Source organism: Neolamprologus brichardi, chromosome 5 (genome assembly GCF_056152115.1).
Source record: "Neolamprologus brichardi isolate AB-2024 chromosome 5, ASM5615211v1, whole genome shotgun sequence".
In the NCBI taxonomy this organism is placed as follows: Eukaryota; Metazoa; Chordata; class Actinopteri; order Cichliformes; family Cichlidae; genus Neolamprologus; species Neolamprologus brichardi.
This window is the reverse complement of record NC_142108.1, coordinates 2,296,382-2,317,934: the sequence shown is the minus strand read 5'-3', so window position 1 is coordinate 2,317,934 and position 21,553 is coordinate 2,296,382. Positions and strand designations below refer to the sequence as shown.

At 40.6% G+C, this 21,553-nt stretch overlaps 1 protein-coding gene across 2 annotated transcripts in view; it reads left to right on the top strand.

Annotated features, from left to right (window-relative positions):
• Positions 1–21,553, top strand: part of epha8 (eph receptor A8) — a 144,394-nt gene that overhangs the window by 74,658 nt on the left and 48,183 nt on the right. For both annotated transcript variants that reach the window (XM_006800191.2, XM_006800190.2), the window contains exon 6: positions 492–807. In XM_006800191.2, coding sequence (XP_006800254.1) covers positions 492–807 — 316 coding nt within the window. The remainder of the gene's footprint in view (positions 1–491; positions 808–21,553) is intronic.

Here is a 21,553-nt window from a genome sequence, read left to right as displayed (position 1 = left end):
AGTGGGTGGCCAGTCTTCTATCTGTCTACTAGTAAGAACAAGGTTTTTGCCTATTTTTAGATGCTTTTGCTGCAAACTTTTAAAATAATGTTGTAAATTAGCTCCTTGGTGTTAACAATAGTCAACTGTGATGTGATATCTTATGAAAAACAAGCATATAAAAATGTAAAATCATCTGTTTCCTCATTGTGGTCGGAAGCGGAGCAGTTGATTAATGACTGCTGCCAAAGCAAAGCACCAAACACCGGTCCAGAGATTAAATTACAGCTGCATTCATACTGTTCCACCTGTTTTGTTAAGAAACCTCTGTATCAACCACTGTTTATGTTTCATGAAATAAATAAATAAATAAAACAACTTTCTAAACTCTAGAAAGTTACTACATGCATGCTCGTGTACACTTTGGGCTTTAAATTGTGCACAGGTAAGTTCCTGCAAAATTAAGAGCATTCCTGCATTTTAAGAAAAATTATTTTCCTGTCTTCTCACAGGTGCGCGGTGTGGGCCCTCTCAATAGGCGGGGCTTTTACTTGGCCTTCCAGGACATCGGCGCCTGCATTGCCCTCACCTCGGTGAGGGTGTACTACAAACGCTGTGTGGGCGTGAACCGTAACCTGGCTGTGTTCACTGACGTGGTCACGGGGGCTGACTCATCATCTCTGGTAGAGGTCAGAGGTCAGTGTGTGGATCACGCTGAGGAGAGGGACACACCCAAAATGTACTGCAGTGCAGAGGGGGAATGGCTGGTGCCCATCGGGAGGTGCGTGTGCTCGGCTGGATTTGAGGAGCACAGGGACTCCTGCATAGGTAAGTTTGCAATGAGTCCACTGACGATAAGTCTTTATGGTGCATGGTGTGTTTGCACTTTTGGTTTGGTAGTATTTATATTTGGAGCTTTGCAGTGGAGGCAAAGCTGCTGCTCTGAGCAATCATAGTGTGTCATTTTTAAAACATTTTATTCGTTTTTCATGTTTTGAAAATAAGGGAACAAAGAAAATGACCATTCTGAGTGAAGGGCATCAGACACTTTTTATATTTTCTTTTAAAAAAAAAAGTCTATTTGCCAAATTGATCTGATAGTTTCCAATTTAGCAAAAGCTAAAAACTCAACCCTAACCTTAGATAAATGGTTAATGGCCTGCTGCTTATGTAGAACTGCTTTACTCTATCTGAGGACTCAAAGCACTTTCACAAGTCACAAGTCTCATTCAACCATTCACACACACATTCATACATGCACACACAGACTCACACTCCAGTGAACTCCAGTGAACCCACTCCGGGGTAACTTAGGGTTCAGTATTTGGCCTGAGGATACTTCAACATGTGGAACCCAGGGATCAAACCACCAACTTTCCAATTAGTAGACAGCCTGCCTCATGAGGCACAGATAACTGTACCTGGAAGGTTCTGTTATGCTGCATTTTACCTCGTGATAAACTGGCAAGTTTTCAAACCTGGAAGATGTTAGAGTTGAAATATGATTTCTGACATGAATTTTGGCTGCACAGTTTCTCTCTGGGTATAAAGGGAGAGATTTGAACCGAACCCTAACCCCAATCTTAAACAGCGACCTAGGGAAGGTTAACATGCGTTCAAGGTTTCAGTTATAGGTCAGCCTTCATGACATGTGCCGACTGTGGGAACCATTAAGGAAGTACTTTACAAAGAGATCTATTTAACTGTGCAGCCATAGTATCCATGGTAAGAAGTAGGGGTGGGGGAAAAAATCGATACTGTGTAGCATCGTGATATTTTGTTTGCTAATAATGTATCGATACAGGGACAGCAGAAATCGATATTTTGTTACAAAAAGGTTTTTGTGCTCTGACTTCAGAGCATGTTGATCCTTTTTCTGAGCAAGAATCCTGACATTCCTTCACTGTCCAAATGTGTTTAACTTTTTTTTGGCAGCAATAAACATGACAGTTTACTTATTTTCATTTAAGACATGTTTTATTTTAATTAAGTTTAAAACTTTTTTATTTAATGTAAAATTATATTTTGTTTTAATTTACTTTCAAATTCTTCAGTTGCTGAAGGGGCTGCATAGTTTTCATAAACTGCATAGTTCAGAATAGCTATAATTGTACCAGATGGTTGATTCAGTTAAGTTGGACTAGACTGTAATACAAACCGTTCAGTTTGTCAACAATAAAACTGAAATGAGAGAAAGACTGAGTGTGAGACTTTGATATTAGATAAAATGAATATTGATAAAGTTTACCTTTATGTACAGAATCTGAATATTGCAAAATATTTTTTTAAAAATCGCAATAATATCGTATCGTGCGTTAAGTATTGTGATAATATTGTATCGTGGGATGTATGGTGATTCCCACCTCTAGTGAGAAGTATATTTTTTGTACTTCCATAAAAAAAACTGTCAACTTAAAACCTTTGCTATTGTTCATGAACAAAAACTGGAAATCCATTTAACAGACCACAGAATGCTCAAAAACAGAGAGAGTATTCGAGGGAAATTGTTGCGTTAGGATGAGATGGTGGACGGCGAGATGAGGGTGACCCACACTGTTAACTCTCCAGAGAGAGCTGGAGGTGAACAAAGTTAATCAGAGAGAGGTGAACTGTTGCTCAGCAGGGGCTGTGCACTTAAACCTGATGAAGTGGGTTATAAAACATGGCAGTTTGCCATCAGCTCGTGGTTTTTACTTTGCTGCTGGTTTCCAGGTGTTTTGCTTTTTATTCGACTTTTATTTCTCGTGCTTGCACACGTGATGTCAGCAGGAGAAGAACAGGTTCACATCTAGTGTTTGGGTGTCTTGAGTAATAATCAATGCTCTGAAAGTGCAAAAGCAAACACATTGCATGTTATGCACACATTTACAAGTTATCTTAAACGTTACATCCTATTGCACTGTGTCACAACTGACCAGTTTAATCTGTACGTCTGAATTTGTGGTATGTGATTTTAATGGAAAACGACTTTGCTTCAAGTTTTGTTGTTAAACTAAAGATTAATTAGCATACAGGACATGAGTGCATTACTTTTTATGCAATTTCTATTCAAAGTTTCATTATCAAAGAATGTAATTTGAACTAAACTTCGTCAGCTTAAAGAAAAAAAGCCAGTGAGCTACCCAGACCACCACGACTGCACCCCACCCTACCTGCCTACTTAGACTACGCTCTTTAATTGTTGTACATATATTAAAGGTATTATACGTATCCTTTACAATTTTATCAAATTCATTCCAGTTTATTAACTATTTACATAGTTTCATAAACACTAGAGCAAGCACAAATATTAATGGTTACCATTAAGAATTTTTCTAGTGATTGTGTACAGTAAATGATAGTTAACTGAAATGTAGCAACCTGACAGTTTATTACATATTAACCATTGTTATTATGGGATATGAAGTTTAGAACTATACATTGTAACTATTATCCAATATATCTACTACACATGAGCCAATGAAGAATTGAGTAAAATCTCACTCTACTCGCTGCTGTTACTTTCTTTCATGCTCTGATTGCATGTTCACCGTACTCTGACACCTTTTATGCTGAGCTCATTTCAAAACTTTAACCCTTATGGATGAGCTGTTAGAAAACTTTAATCTACAGTTTGTATGAATGTAAAAACTATAGGGTGTAAATATGCTTGTAATGATCAAAAGTAACTTGGGAATCTATGGGAAGTGACTTTCTTTTGGAGTCATCAGAAGCACTGCAGTTTTTGGCCTCATTTGTCAGACCTGGAGCTGGCACTTGTGTCTGATAAACCAGCAACTCATCGTGCACTGCCTCATTTAACTGGAATTGTCACTAGTTTCCCGTCAGCTTGGACAAATCCTACTTCAAGGTCGTCAACACTAAACTGCATAAGTGCTGTTTGGGCTCAACGTTGGCAATGCTATGGAGACAAAGTGATTGTGTAAAAGGCAGCTTCAGTTACAAAGTATCTACTAATAGATTTCAGATCGCGTTTTAAATTATCAGTGCTATTCAGTCTTCTGATTAGGAAAATGATTGTGCACGCATTGCAGTTGCACAGTAAATTAGCTATATGAACATTTCCTCGGAGCAGCAGCAGCAGCAGCGTGTGTGCAGAATGCAAAACGCCTTAGAAGCAACGCACGAATGTGGAAAGGTTCTAACCTTTCTAACGAATCAAAAAGTCTCTTTGAAGCTCCGGCTGCAGATCATGTAAAGAAAATTTTAAATGAAACGAAAAAGTTCAAGGTCTGGTCAAAAGCCTTTCAGAGGTCTAACATTTTCCTCAAGGAGGTAAATACTGATGAAAACAGCCGCCTGTCTGCCCGAGCTCGCTTTTCTTCTTTCGTTCGCTGATGAAAAAAAAACCAAGTGAGATTTTTGATCTGCTATTGTTTGCCCTCACACTCAGTTTGTTTTGTCCTTTTTGATTTTCCCTCGCCAGGGATTTGATAGGCTGACCTCATTCAGAGACCTGTGCATATTTCAGGTTGCAATTGGGTTACAGTAATTAAAATCTATTAATCATACAGCGCTGGATAATTAAACGCTAAAAGCAGTTTGTCAGCTAAACGAGCCGAACGAGACACGCAACACCGGTTTGCTAGCATCCCCCTCCTTTTAGCCTTCCTCCTCCCATCATCTACGCGCACTCATCCACACACCCACAAATCTATGTTGTGTCTGAGGCCAGCGGCAAACCCCCCCTCTCACTCCGACACAGTGAGAGCTACTTGTCAAAATGTGTTTGAAAGCATAGGAAACGGTGTGTGTGCGCACACGTGTGCGTGAGTGAGCGTGTGTCCGGTTCAGAGGGCCACATACAGACCTTCTATAATTAGTTGCAGGCAATTAGCAGCAGCAGAGAAATGCAAAACAGAGCCCGGTAAAGAAAGCAGAGGAAAGGGGTGGAGGGAAAACCCACGGTGAGTTCATGTTTTGTTTATGGAACCACATTTGTAATGTAACACACTGCTGTACTTTGTCTGAGGTTGTGGAGATAGGATCTTTTAAAGGGAGGAAATAACATGAAAAGGAAGAGAAAATAGAATTCTTTTACTTTGTGATAATCCTCAGCTGGAGGTGCTCCTTTATACTCTCTATTTTTTGTGTCAGAGCACAAAGTGAGTTTTTGCAGTGGGAAGGGAGAGTTTTCAGTGTATCTTCCGCTGATGTCTTGACTCTTCTGGTACCAAACTGGGTCGCTGTGCTAATTTGCCCTCACCACAGCCAGCCACAGTCACGCACACACGAGACCAGACGAGACCCAGAGAGGAGGGAGGGCACGAGATGGTGAAAGGAAGATGGCTTAAGTTGCTTGTGTGTGTGTGTGTGTGTGTGTGTGTGCAGAAGGGGAAAAAAAATCAGACATGACTGTGTTTGAATATGTGCGTATATGAGCGTGCTTAAGTGGCTCTCCCCAGACAAAGATGCAGCGCTTTGGCAGAGAGCACGACATGGTGTGCGCGTGTGCATGAGCACAGGGTTGCGTGACATGCCGTTAAAGATGTCACAGGGAGGGAGGCAATGAAAGACGAAGGGAAAAAGAGAGGAGGGTAGGGGGAGAGACGCGGAGGCGGAGCGGTTGACTGGACCCCTCGTCTACTTGCGTTTACATCAAAACACTGAGTGTGTGTGGGTGTAGCTGTACATGCATGCATGTGTGCAGGTGGATGCTGTGTGTGTCTGCGTGTGTGTGGAGAGGCATGCCTCCCGGTGCCAGTGAAGAATGGGCTAAAGTGCCCCATACAGTGAGAGCGATCAAGGACACACTGATATGAGACACACACACTTAGTCTGGTCACATCTACTCAGCTCAGTCGGGCCATCCAACCCTGACACACACACACACACACACACACACATACAAAGGGAAAGTGGGAGAACAAGAGAGATAGAGCAAAGGGGAGGGTTCGTACTCACAGATGTGTATTAGCTCTGCTCAGTCAGTGGACCACAACGCGTCCTCCTACTCCGAGAACTCCGCTGTACCTCTCATACTTTCAGGTGATTTATTGTTCCAGCTGCAACGACGTAAAGTCGAACGTGTAGAGAAGACAGGTTTAATAATTTAATAATTAATGTGATGCATATTCATACATTATCACTTTTTTTGTGATATTGTGTTGATGCCTTTTTCCTTATCTGTCCTCCTCACATATCCCCAAAACATCATTAAAATGTGCAACAACAATAATGTTCTTTATTTGCCATTCCAGATTAAATTAAGTTTTTAAAGATTTTCCTGACGTGCTCTCTAAGAATTCACTGAAACACATTTGAATAATTGCTGTTTTTATAACTTTGAATATCTTTCATGTTGCTCCAGCCTTCGTTTCCCACAGTGGAGCATCGACACCACCAAACTCCGCACAGAGATTATTTTTTGGAATTTTCCTCCGAATTGTAGCCACATTTTTTTTTCTTTTTTAAAATGCTAAAGCCACTAAAAATGAAACTCTTTCTTCTTTACAGACTCAGCAGTGTATAACCTACGTTAGTTTCATTTGTGAAAAAGAAAAAGTTTCATTGTCAGAGAGGAAACAGTAAAAACAGAATCACACCTGAAATATCGCTTTGTAAACTTTGTCCAATTTATTACACTCGATAATCTGTGCAGTTTTAATATCCATCAACTGATCTTTCTGTCTGTCTGTAGATGGAAAAAAAATTAAACACTTTAGTTTAACAACATTAATAATTAAATTTTTTACACTTTATAAATCCCTTCATGGATTTATTTCATATTTGTGTCTCATTATTAAATGATTATCCAATTTAAAACACAGAAATGTGGATTTGCAACCGGTTATTTATGGTAGCATACAGACATCGTATGAAAGGAAATTCAAATATGTATATTAGAAAAATGAAAGATAAAGAAATAACATAAAAAAAGACTTAAATATTGATGGATTTTATTTAATTACATTTTTTGCCACGGTAATGTATGTCCATAATTTTAAAGGGAGCGTTCACAGCAACATCAAATGTTGTTTAGATTGCGTTTGCTGTCAGTTGCACAGTTTTGCTGATCTGCACTGTGGAAGTGTCTTTTCTGCTTTTTTTTTACTGAACGACAGCTGCCAGCTGTATCGCTCTGCAGAGGAGCTCGTGAAGCTCCTCATGACAACAAGGTCACAGTAGTAGCAGGATGCAAACATTAGTGGAGCTCTCCTCAGCCGAGCCGGCTTGTTAGCTAGCAGCCTGGGTGACAGACGTAAACAGGAGAGAGGAAACAGCTCTCTCCTGTTTACGTCTAATCACAGCAAGCTTTGTGTTTCTTTCTTTGTTTCGTAAGAAAATACATTACTGCTGTGTCAAATTTCTTTAGGATTTTTTGTGAAAATCAAAGGAAATTTTGTTTAATTGCGTTGAAGACAAAGTCTCTAAAGCTGATATCACCTAAACTGTACTTTTGTGGTGAACTGTTCCTTTAGATGATTTTTTGTCCCCCATACTCGGCTTAAATTGATCTCTTTGTAAAGATAAAATCATGACCAGAAGAATAATCAGATTTAGGAAATTGCAATGTCACTCAGAGCCAGCAGAGCAAAAGAAGGGTTATTTCTAGTGTCTGATAACATTTAAATCTGACAGGATTATCTTACACTGCTTTTTACCTCCGTGGTGAGCTGGAGATTAATTAATATCAAGAGATATTAAAAATGTTATCAAAGGAATTATGTAAATACATTAATCACAAAAACATGCAGGCATTCGTGCTGAAACTGAGATTGTTTGAAAACCACCAACATTTCTAGTAATGTGACGCATCTTAGTCGTGAGTGATGACGATCAGGAAAATGTGCTGATCTGAAAAAGAAAAGCACGTCCTGACTGTGTGTGTGTGTGTGTGTGTGTTTGACAGTGTGCCACCCTGGCAGCTCTTGAAATTCCTCACCTCTCCCTCTTAAGCAGACAACAATTATTGGCTCCTCCTGTCGCTGAGGGATTGTAGGATTGCTCAGGGCCTTTTTTGACTCTTGTGTCAGCAAACTGCTCTCCCTGTGAGGGTGGAGGGCTGGCAGGCGGGGGCTTAAGCAGAGGTTCGACCAGAGAAAGAAAAGAATAAAGGGAAAGGTAAGCAGAATAAAAGGGGGCGAAATAAAATAATCAAACATACAGTTTGTTCGAGTCGCAGAGGTTATGAAACAAAGTCGAATGGGAGAAGTAATGTGATCGTTATCTGTCAGCGTGGCACCGTAGAGAAATATCAGAGGATGACAGCAGCGGGCGACGAGGAGGATTTAATATTCTTCCTTTATATATTTATTATTTCATCAAACACACACGCAGAGCAGGTGAGGAGCTTTGTCCTTGCTTCTGTCTGTGAGTACCTCCTTCCTCTCTGCTGTCATTCTTCCTCACAGCTTTTATTTTCCGCCTCAGAAATACAACATGATGCTCATACACACAGGTGGACACACACACACACACACACACACACACAGGTCCAAAGGTTTCTCTGATTACCTGTCATTCAACATGTGAATAATTGTTGTATAATTGTGTATATCAAATATCAGAGAATATTTCTTATTATAATTCAAACCATTTTTATCTATCAAATAAAAAGCCGGCATAATTTCAGCAATTATTGATGAAAAATGTTTTTTCCATCGAGATCAATATATTTGTTCACACAACTTACAATAAAATTTCACTTTGAATTTTCTCTTCTCGTTTGAAGATATAATTGGAAACTGAGCAAAAGAAGCAATTTGCAGGAATTTGCACAAATCACTTTAAAAACGTCTGTCAATTAAGTCAATTCACTGACTTAAAAGCAAATCAGAAAACTACAAAAGTTTTTTTTTTTGGTTGTTTTTCAGGAAAATGCAAAAAGAAAAAAATTAAAAAGTGCTTTTCACACAGGAGTCAGAAAACACTTTACAAAGACAACAGGCGGCTTTTTTGTGAAATGAAAGGCAGTGCAAATTAAACGTGGCTACAAGAAAAAGTGCTGGAATTAAAAGGAAAGAGAATAAAAATCGTTTTTTAAAAATGCAACAAACTGAAGCAGTGTCAGAATTCTTACATGCAACTTTGCTAATGCTCGCGTGTTTCCATATTAATAGCTCACAGTGTCTTAAAACAACGTGTTTGTGTTTGTAGGATGTGCTGATGTGCTGTGGAAACACTCACAGCTGCTGAAGTTCTCTTAACATTCATGTTAAGTGTTGATTTGAGTTTCGATATGAAAAAGACCCGACGTGTCAGCCGAGGTGAAGGAGCTCAAAGCACTACTTTCAATTTTTACACACGGATAAACCATCAAAACCAAGTTTGATGCATTTATTTATTCGATCGCTGAGGGAATGTGGTTAAAACTACTTACACAGCAGTTCTCTTCACATTACACACACTCCACTCATTCTTATATCCCGAGCATCCCTCGGTTAATGTGTGTGTTGTTGTTGGGAATCTTCAGTTGCTGTCTTGTTCTTTTCGTGATAATTATTATTATTATTTGTCCAAAATGCCCCACACAGAATCCAACCTTTCAAATACGGTGTGACTCCCACCTTCCCTCAGGCAAGTTTTCACACAAACTCGTTACATGTGTGTACACGTATGAAACAAACAAGAAAAAACATCACACAGATAAAAAAAACCTAACACTGTTTAGCAAAACCGATATCTGTCTGCTTAGGTTCACTAATACTCCAACTAGCCTTGACACAGACACACACACACAGTATGCATAGTGCCTTGTTAAACCCCAGCAGTGCAGCGTCTAACAAGTTTTCTGGTGAAAAGCCAGCTTTGCATTCTGTGCCCCTCAGGAGTCCAAAGGCTGCTGCTAGGACGGCCCCCCCTCCGACAGCCAATTATAAAATTTCACAACGATGTGTCTCATTTTGTTTCACGTGTTTGCTGACAGCCCTGATCAAGTTTAAAGGCTGCAAGTCTGAGAATATCTATGTATGTATGTACGGAAAGATGGAAAGCTAGGCAACACTACAGTTCTTTGGCTCGTCCCGCGTGATGTTGAGCGGCGACGTCGTTAATCTGATGATCTGATGATTTCTTCTACGCTGCAGTGTTCTTAATGAAGATGCAGTTAAGTGATTTGGGGAACAGATGATTTGGTGAGAACTTCATTACTCTCCCGCTCACGACCACTTGAGTGGAACACAATATTCATAATTGCTGTCAGAATCAACTTGTGGCAGCCCGCTATCGAGAACATATAAGGAGCTCAAATTGAAATGGTCTCCAGAGTGGGAGAGACGGGGGAATACACAGTGAACAAATTAGTTCCATCCTCCTGGCGGTTTGTAAACAACTGCTGATCAACAACATTGTTACTGTTTGGAGGCAAATGACACCGAGGCTCCAGAAAAACACCCACACTCGCTGCCTGGGGGTGGGAAAGCTGCCCGGTGCGAGCGCACATCCACTCACTCACTCACAAATATGGCTTTAACGCACACACAGTCCTGTAACGCCGATCCACCGGGGATCTGTATCTGTGCAGCTGAAAAACATTTGTTTTTCATCTCCAGGAAGATTGTACACAAGGCAAACTGCTGAGAGGATGAGATATCAGCTGGCTATGAAACTTGGACTTTGCACTTTGTTTTGGAAGGGAAAAAAAAACAAAATATGACCATCGTTTTGGTTTGGTTTTAATGTCTGTGGTGGTTTAGAGTAATAAAGAACTTTTAGGAGCACATCACTTTTTTCTGGAGTTACCTTGAACTTGCTGTCTTTCCATGCTGCTGTCTGTCTTTCATTTAGGATGGAATTTTTTTTAATCCCTAAAACATCTGCATTCTGAATGCTCAACTCGAGCTTTTCAACCACTCTTTTTTTTTTTTTTAATATATCAATAATATGGCCAAACTGAAATAAAACAACCTTAAACACATGCTGAATTAATGGCACTACTTTCCTCTTTAGTATTATTTTTGTCTTTATTCGATGGTGGAAAGGGAGGAGGGGAAGACATGCAGCAGCCTCAGGTCAGACTGGAGCCCGGGCTGGCCCTTTGCAGCCTTGTGGCATATGGTCACCTGCTCGCCCTGTGAACTACACTGGCACCGGGTGGTGCACCTTTCTAACCTCCTAACATCCACCAGGTCACTTTTACTTCAGCTGCATGCTAAAGAGGCAAATTTTCAGGAGCTAGATGATGTTACCTCCCTATGTTAAAGTTTTACACTAATATCTGTTATCTCAAACCCCTCAAAAAAATCAAACCTTTACCTGATGAAAGTATTTTTTCATGCTGTAGCTCCACAAAATCCTGTTTCCTGTGAACTGTCATTTAATTTATTTTCATTTATTTTACTTCTGTCTGATTATAAAGAAGTAAAATTAGGAATCCAACAAACAACAGCGTATATGCACCTCCCCTCAGCCCGTTCTCACTCCCGAGGCGTAACATGCCGACGTTTTGTCACGTCCCGCGGCGTTCCTGAGGAACGCGAAAGGAGACCTTCAGCGTTCTTATGGTACGCAGCGGGTTATGGCCGAAATCCAGTGAGATGACACTCCCGCGGTAATCGACGTTCCAGCCCTAAACCTAACCTTATCCCTAGCCCTAACCATAACCTTTTTCCTGATCTTAACCAGGACTTTAATGATGTTAAATAGCGTGTTTCGAAGCGATTTGAAGAAAAAGAGCGAACATGTGTAGATTGAGTCCATACGGTTCTCATATTTCCTCATTTTTCCGAGGTCGTCATGTAGGAACGTGGTGGGTAGCCGAAAACGTAATATGTTGACGATTTGTCACCTAGCCTAAAATGTTACGCTTTGGGAGTGAGAACGTGTTGCTCCCCTCATACATACAAGATTTAACTAACCACAAAGTGACAATGTAACAGTATTACATAATAATAACATTCATTTCAAGTAAATAAAATATCTGTGTTGTTGTTTTTTACCATATATTTAAATCACTGTATTCCATATTCTGTAAACTTATCCAAAAATAAAAATAAAAAACGTTTTTTGAAAACCAGATGTCCCTCCTGGCTGTTCTCAGCTGAAAGAACCTGGCGATGATGTCACCAGCGTCCCTTTTGAAAAGCAGAGCCCAGAAAGTGGAATATCTTGACTAACATTGCAATGATGTCTCGGGAATGATAGTCGTATCCATTGTTTTGCTGATATTCCAGAGTAAATCAGACAAGCACAGAGCTGTGATTGGTGGGGCATGGCAAGAGGCAAAACTGAAACATTTCAATCAGCCAAATTAGGGTATTCAACTTGATAATAACGCTGCTACATTTAAATACTCCTCACATTCACGTCAGCCACACTGATGTTGCCAAACAAAAACCACTTCACAAAAGCGCCGAACAACAGCCGTCACAGCTGCAGCGGCTGCCTGCTGCGCTTTGGGAAACCAGGCACTGGGACCCTGTGTGTTATTGCACAAATGTGTGTGCGTGTGTCCAAATGTGTGAGTCTCATTAATGTGTCCAAATGTGTGAGTCCAAACGTGTGAGCAGCCTACATCTGTTTGTTAAGGGGTGGGAGCGTCAGTGGAGAGGGATTTGCTGTTGCCGTGCCAAGACTAATTAGTGTTTTTGTGTTGGTCCGGTTGGTCCTCGCCCGTGGATGTCCAACAAAGTAAGGAAGGAAGGAGAGGTGCAAAGAGGGGGAAAGTAGATGAAAGGGTGAGAGAAGGAGAAGGAGAGACAAAGGAGAGGATCTGGAAAAACTGAAAGGGGAAAAAGGAGAGGAGGAGGAAAGACAGAAGAGTAATGAACAGATGGAAATGAGATAAAGGAAAATTGAGTTGGAGGATCGAGGACTTAAGAAAGGAAGACACAAGAGTTTAAAAGACGGGCGTAAAGGAAAGAGAGCAGATGGGGAGAAGGAAAGAAATGCGGGAGACACGAGGAGCAAGCAATGAAAGGAAAGTGGGGCGAAGAAAAATGAAAGAAGGGAAGAGAGAACAGGTGAAAAGAGCAGAGAAGTATAGAAAAATATAGGGAAGGAAAGGAGGTAATGGAGGAGATGGAGTAGAAGACGTGAGGAGAGATGAGAAAAGATCTAAAGAAGGAAAGAACTGAAAAGATGGGTGAGATGAGAGGAAGGAAAGAAGGGGAAGAGAATAGCTGGCATTATTAAACATTTAATTCTGTTAAGCCATCATGACTCTTTGTGTGTGTGCGTGTGAGAGAGAGAGAGAGAGATAACAGAATGAATCGTATCTCAGCCAGCCACAGCACAGTTGTGTCACTCAAACTTCCCTCCAATCTTTGTTGCGATTGGCCGAAGCCCTATCTCCACAGCAGGTGCAGAGGGCTGCACGTCAGCACACAAAGCAACTTTGCAGACACACACACACACTTGCATACCCATGTTAGCGGCAACAAAAAGACGCACACTGGCACGAACAAATCCTCTTATGTGCAGCCCATATGAATGCTTAATTCAGGGCTGAAAACATGCACACAAAAGGCCGGGAAGCTGCTGGCTACATTATTGATTGAGTGTGTGCCACCCTTGGCCTGCAGTAGCCACCCATGTCCCGGTCCAGTGTCTAAGAGCTATTAGTGCTGACAGTAAAGAGACAGGCAACATGATAGCAGATCACTGAGAAGCTGGCAGCCTCCATCTGAAGGGACTGCGGGACTTCTTCAAATGATTTTCTGCCCTGACTTCTTGTTGAGTTAAACTGATGTGCACACGGGGCGCTGTCATTTACTTCTCGCTCTTTCACGGCCTCCGCTGGAGGGATGAGAGTTTGTATGGATGTGCGTGCTCCAATGTATGTGTGTGTGTGTGTGCCGTGAATTGCAATGATGTTGGCATTTCAAGTAGAGGAACCAGCTGCGACATAATTTCACTCCTCCATCAATGTCAGTTGATTGCTTGGATAAATAAAAGTGAGACTATAGAAATACAGAAAGTTTATGTTGTGTAATCTGTCGTTTCTTATTCAAAGTCACGGAGGCTCTAATGCCGTTGCTTCACCACGTAATTGGCTCTCGTTCCCGAGCCGAGCCAAACTTTTCGCTTTTTGTCTGCTTTTGCTCAAATGTGTGGAGATTGAAGTTGGGTCAAAGCTTTATTTGATTTATTTCTTTCTTTTGGTGAAATAAATAGGTGAAAATCGGAGCTTTATTTGTTTTCATCCTTTTATATTCTTCATTTCTTTTCCCACAAAGTTTCTGAAGCTTTGATTTTGTTGGGTTTTTTTGCTGCTTTGTTTTTTAACGAGCTGCTTTTTCTCTCTTAATGACGATGATTGAAAAGCCTGCGTTTCAGTGCCAACAGCAAGAGAAATAAAGAAATAGCCACGTTAAAAAAAACCAAAACAATCATCGTCATCCTCACTCTTATATCAGTTTATGAACTATTTTTCACTTTCTTTTTGAAAACTCAAATATAATATGCCATAAATTATCATGTCATACAGTTTATGATTGTTTCTTTTTAGGCCTTTCTTTAAAACATTATTTTGAAATGCAATGGAAGCAGGTGGGAAATATGGGCGCTGTTAAAAAAAATGATAAACAGAGCTGATCACTTTAATTTTTTAGTGCACAACACTACACAAAGGAAGTGTAAGCCTATGTTAAGCAGTGGATGACATTTTAAATCCATTTTAGTGAATGCACATGTAGTCGAGTTAAAATAAATTGCACAGCGTGTGCAACACTGCAACTCGCTAATGTTTTTTTTAAAGCATGTATTGCGATATATCTACAATCCACTGTGGGGCCAGTTTGCACAGCTGGTAATCAGTGCGGTGTCAGAAAAAGCTTTTTCAGATTCTAATTGTAGTGATTAAGATTATTCATGCTATTTTTAAGTCTTTAATGATTAAGAATGAGCTGTGTTTCCTTCATATTCTATACTGAAGCCATAGAGAAAGCAGTGACAGTTTGACACTGCAGTATACTAACACTACTCTGATAGAGCCCACTGAAGTCTGAACTTTTTCAGTGCTGCAATCACTCCCTGGTTAGTTTTAGATACTAAACTCCACTTGGTGAAGTTTAGGAAAAGATTGTGACGTGTTTTCAAATACGCTCCTTCACAAAAACAACCCGGTTCACTGAACGATGATGACTTGGGAGTGACAGACCTGTCACCTTAATGCTGTAACCTGGTGTGTTAAGTTCCACCATCAAAGGCCACCATGTGCCTAAATGAGCCACATCAGCGGCTTTGACAAAACGGCATTAATTGACGTCCGGAAACAAGCTCAGCCTGGATATTTCCAGGACGTTGACTGCGCTTGTTAATGTAATAAAATAACTGTAATGCTGCTATTAATGCTAGGCTAATGTTTTATCCAAAAAGCTTAAGAATAATACCCACGGGGAGCCTTTTAATGATGGCGCCATCCTCTGCAGATGCAAGAACATGAAACTCACTTGTCCTTTTGACCTCCACGAGCGAAACACCTGGAGCTGTGAAAAACTTCTAATTTAGCAAACATGCTTGCAACAACTGCATTTATTAGAGGGTGACGGCGATGCTGAATGGTTCCGACGAGCTCAGCACTTAGTGACCTGCATCCTTCATTCCTGACAGGAATTCTGTTTATCCCGTGAGGATTTTTACGATACTTTTACGGCACGTTCATCCTGAAACAGCAGTTTGTTAGTTGTTCAGTACATACTTGCTAATCCAAATCCAGATTCTCCTCTTGTTACATTCTTGATGAATCACAGAGGGGTCGTCCCTTGTTTTGAATGTTAAGTGTGTGAACTTTCTTCTTTTTTTCCACCCTTCTGTGACGGATTTGTTTTGACTGGAGCTGCCTGGTAGACCGGCTGTGACCACATTAGCGCAGTGTGACTCCTGCCTCCTCCTCCCGCAAGCTTTGTCCTTTTCAAATATATAAATAATCAAAAACAGTTGATTAATTTCCCCTCTGATGCGTCGCAGCGATCGCTAATGTCGGAAAAAGAGGAAAGTTTAGCCTCCCCGCCCCTCCCGCCTCCCACCGCTGCATCTCCCCACGCCTTTCCCCTCTCGCTTGCGTTTCCGACACACGCGCTTCACACTGTCTGATCTTCTCAATCTGCTGCTAATATGCCTTTCAGAACGCCCGTCTTTTTTTCCCCCTTTTTTTTTTAAAAGCTACCCTTCTTCTCAACCCCTCCCACCCCTCCTCCTCCCACTCCCTCCATTAGACACAGTTTAATGGTGACAGCCATTCAATCGGATAATTAACATCCGTTTAACGCTCATTAACCGGGATGTATTTGTCTCGTTTGATTTGTAATTACCAGGCCTGTTCCACAGGAAAACACTGTGGTAATGTTCCCTTTGTGATGGCTTCATTGATGGAATTGATTTGAACCCAGCGTGGAGGCCAACGGCGAGCTGAGGGGAGGCAGGAACGTATAGGGACTGAAGACATCGACGCCATACTTGTTATTTGTCTTAGTTTTTCTAAAATTGTTTCTTCTTACAGAAATGTTGCCAACAAAAGAGGAATCAGTTGTATCATTTATCATAATGATACAAAAGTGTAGGGGTCATTACTCACAGAAAGCAATGTATCACACATGGTGCTTCGTTTTTTAAAAAGCAATCCATCCCTTTACTCATTTGTTGTTTTTAGAAAGGAACGTTTGTGACGTTAGTGCAGTTTCCAGTTGATAATAAGAAAATATTTCTTTTTTAATTTACAAAAAGCAAATTGTGTAAAAGAAGTAACAAGCTTATTTACTACTGTGTTGATGGTGAAAGACAGCCCACAGAGCTGATGGCAGTGGATTTATTCAAGGAAAACTCCTGTAGATCTCTACTTCTTAACATCGTAAAATCAAGCTCGTTCATCAGGCTCAGCGATCTCCTGCTGCTAGCTTTGTGTTGACATCGTAGAACTGAAGTAGGTGTGACGCCTCAAAAGCTACAGGTTTTCTGTCACATTTTCATGAGAAACAGGAAGTATCAGAGAATATTTTATCTCACTTTTATTCGCTGATGAAACTGATAATACACTTCATTATAATAATTTTTCTTTGTGCACAGGTTTTTACCTAGTGTCACAGCGGGTGAGGAAAGAGGTAGACCCAGATGCAGACACGGTGGAGACAAAACGTAGTTTCAAAAACAAAGCGAGCCTTTATTGGCTGATTGCAGAAGAAAAACAAGGAACTAGGGAAACTAAGGAGACTATGAACAAAAGGCTGTGACACTCAGTGAAAAACTATGATAAACTATGAACACTGAGTAAACTAGAAAACACAGAGAAACAATGGAGTAAACCTATGAGAACTGTGGTGAGGTTAACAGACGATCTGACGCTGACTGAGTGGAAACACACAGACTAAATACACACAAGGAAAGATCAAAGGAAGTAGAATCACATGGGGAAAACAGCTGACAACAATTAACATAATGACAGGACACATGAAACTAAACATAATAAACACAACTCTTTCAAAATAAAACAGGAAACATAAGGAGATCCAGACATGACTTGAACAAACAAAGAAAACTTGGACATGAAACATGGCAGAATGTAACTAGATAAACCGAAATGAAACTAGACTAAAAAGAATAACAAAACACCAAGAAACTCAGAATACTGGGTCACATGACCCAGGGCCATGACACCTAGCTTTTGTTCTCATCGGGAAAAACAAAGGTTGTTGATGAAGACAATGAATTTAGCACTGATGTCTAATTTGACATCAGAGATCTAATTTAGTAGCTAAAAGCAAAAAGATTAGCAAACTGTACAGTTAACAAAGTCCTGGCAAACTTTATTACTCAGTAAAATGCTGGTAACTCATTTGTGCAGTTACAGCCGATAATCTAAACCAATATCATGAAACTAGTTTGCTTTGAGTCCTTTTTTTTCCCTCTAGCAACAGTTTCTCTCCCAGGTCAGATAATTACTAGACAGATGACTTTAAATGTGTGTTTGGATCATATTGCCAGGGGAAGACAAAGCACTCAGTCAGAGAAACAAACGCTCTCGGAAGCTGTAAAGCCGGCCATTTTTCTCCAGTGGATGTTTTTCCTTTTATTTTGGGCTGTGGTGTTAAATGGCCAGCAGTAGTTCAAAACCAGTCCGCAGGTTTAACAGGATTTGGTCTCATTTGTTCAAGCTCTAATAGATGTTTCCTCACATTTACTGTGACCCTGCTGACTATCTTTTCTCTATCAGATATACTAAAGCACCTGTTAATGCAGGGGTTTGGTCAAAAATCTGTTGTTTTACTAAAAAACGTGCGGTCCTTTGACCTCAACACAGCTCAGCTGAACCCATTCATAACTTAAATGTCCTTAAATGATCCTTAACCAGCCCCATCCATTTTCTGCTCAGGGTTAGAAGTATATCGAGCTTACCTCACATTGGAAGGTGACGTCCCCGTTTAAAGTGTGCAGTGAGATGTAGTAGTGCAGCTATTCAGCTGTTGGTATCTGGACTATTGATGTAGCAGGAGGGACAGCGCGGATGGTGAGTGTCCCATTTCCACAGCTGATCTTAGCAGCACGTTCATCCATCACTCAGACAGCTTCAGCAGCTTGTTAGTGCCTTCATTTGCTCCCTGGGGAAGCAGCTTCGAAGCCTTTGGCAAAGTTTATCGCTAGATTTTGGAGAATGCGTGTTTTATTATAAGGTCAGTGCTTTGCAAGGTTTAAGAGATCAGCGCTGGATATGTAAGTGTGTAAGGAAACACTTACGGAAACTGTAACCCTAGGTTTTTTAAAGCTGCCATCTTTGGGTTTCGGTGGGGGTGCTATGGCAGGGATGACACCTGTTCTTGAACAACATGTTTCTTTTGAGATGCGATTTGACCTTTGTAAACTGGAGCCTATAAAATGTGGGGCAACATCTTTAATATGTGGGACAGGAGGATAAGAGATAAAAATGCTGTGCAGTCCCACATAAAATGGGACATCTGGTCACCCTGCATCCACACCAATTAATCTAACAAACAGATTTTACGACGCGAGCAAACCGAAGCACCCACAGGCAAAAGGAGAACGATTCAAACGGCAACAAAAGCAAAACAGACAAAAGCGACCGTAGCAATAAGCTTAAAATTAGCGCCTATATTTCACAATGGGCACTGCAAGAAAACTTGACGTTTGTACAGCGCAGCAGTCAGTTAAGCAGGAGAAAAAGGGACCAAACAAAAAGCTCTACTAGAAAACTATTAAGAAATAACAAATGGAGTCAGCATAGCTGAGAATTAATTGAGGGGCATAGTGTGTGACCATCAGCGTACTAATGCATTTCAACTTCAACTGCTTGCTATGCACATCTCAGTGCTGTAAGAATACTTTAATGTGATTCATCAAGTTTTGACTGTTTTTTCCTTCCTTTAATCATTCATTGGACTTTTAACACAACGCCACAATGTTTCTATTTTGCTCCTTCTTCAGAATTGATTTATTGATTTATTAGATATTTTCCCCAGAATTACAAAATCACCTTATTGGAGCAGAGAGGGCTCAGAGCCAGTGCTGCACCAACACTGCGAGCTTTCACCGGCCCGTCCAGGCTGTACTCGAGACCCCCACTCATCCGTGCTCCTCCCTCACAGTCTCCTCACGCATGGGACAGTGATGTGCTTTCTCCAGCTCCCACTTATTTACCCACTTATACAAGGAATAAATCAAGGTCAGCACACAATGCTGCACATGGCTATTAAGATTCATCGTGATGCAAATTCTGCTGTAGCGTTTGCAATACACTGACAGGTACTGACATGGTGGGCAATACGCAAACAGCCACACATGCAGACACTCGTGCATACTACCAAAGTAATACTCTGTAAACAGTTTGCCTAAAGGATCCGAGCCACTTCACACCACACCTCTGCCAGCTTCCTGTTCACCAGAAAACTGCATAAAAGCAGATAAAAGCACAGCTGTTTAATTCTGACTGGCTTTCCTTATTGATACGTTTTGACTGCATTTCTAAGAACTCCTTGTTTCACTCGAACAGCTTTCAAAGAAGTGGTTTGGTTAATTGCTCAGTAGTACCTGAGTGCAGAAAATTATACTACTTGTATATTTTTAGACTGTTGAACGATATAAACGTAAGCTTACGCAAGATGTAAAAAGTGGGCGGGGTCTCCTGTCATCACGCTTTGTAGTTTAGAACTCAGTTGTCCTGCAGGGTTGGCTGACTGACCAACAACAACACAAGCAAGAGTGGCCCACACACTGGTCGTACCGCATACTTTCTACATACCTGAGAACAAGACTGACGACAGAGCTCCCTGGAGGCAGCTGGGCAGGCCCTGGAGTGGAGCACTACCTCTACTCCACCTTAACCCTCTCAGGCTCAAATTAAACTTTTTGTTGCTAATGCACAACCAAGTCCTGCAGTGGTACTTCTGAGTAAAAAAAACTCATAAAATATGTATGTGGGGTAATTAGGTTGTTAGTTTTTAACTGTTGCAAATCGGCAACGCCTGCCTTGAGAGGGTTAAAATTAGGTTTAGACAGTTAAAATAAAATAGTTCTCTTGGCAATGAGGAGACAATAAATGAACAAAAATGAACTTTTTGGTTTTGTTGGGACTGTAAATAGTTTTTTATGTGTGTCAAAAACATTTTATGTACACATACTTTTTTTTTTCATGTTGCTTTTCTCCAAAAAATAAGGTTAAGGTTAGGCTTGGGGGTAGGGCTGAGGTGGGGTCAGCTTAGACTTCGTAATGTTTAAAGGTAAAGTATTGGAATAAAGCTGAGATGAGGTAACAAAACACAGAAGACGGCAGTTTAGGGTCAGTTATGAGGCTTGGGTAAGATTTTAATAATAAAACAGCAGCTACAGACGCGGAAACCGTCTAAAAACACACAAGTTTAATGTACAGGAAAAACAGAGTCACCAGCTTTTACTAAAAATGTATTTTTTAAAATCTAGACAGTGAGGTGTGATTTATGAGAACAGTGCTTGTTGTGTGTCATGTGGAACAAAAATCGTTGCTTGAACTGATTCTGTCTGAATCTTCTGGCTCCCAGGATGAGCATACATGTTGTTAAACATCAAAACATGTTTGTTATAAAATCAACAAAATTAGCATTTCATGCTGCTGCAAAGCTGCGAACAACGTTTTGTTCACAGCTTTATTTTCAAGCATGTTTAATTCAATATGTTACAAGTTCTTTATCGCTCGAGGTTTTTTTCTTTTCCTGCTATGAAGATGTCTGCCAATCCCTGACGCGGCGAGCAAGTCGTCACACAAACGCAGTATTTGGATTTAGAACTTTCTAGCTAAGCAAACCTAAATATTTCTCATGTTGACATGTTTGGGGAATCTGCCTTTTAATTAATGTTGTTGACGTTAATTACTGTTCTGGAGGCTAAAATCATCTCTGTGTTGGAGGAACAGACGCAGGTGCAGGCGAGGAGGAGCTGCTGCAGCTAATAATTCACATCCACGCTTTATTGAAACACGAAAACAAACACACAAATGTCACTTTGAAGGGAAACAACTTTAGGAACACAGTGCTACGTAAAATGTTAACAATTCATCTTTATTCAGCCTTTATTTGTAGTAAGCAGTACTGCATGATAGTTGTGGTCTGCCTTTCTTCTTCATGAGTAATGTTTGACTCCTGGTTCATTCGTTCATGGAAACATCCTATGAAGCTGTCATGTATTCTCTTTACTGACAGATTTGGTGCATAAG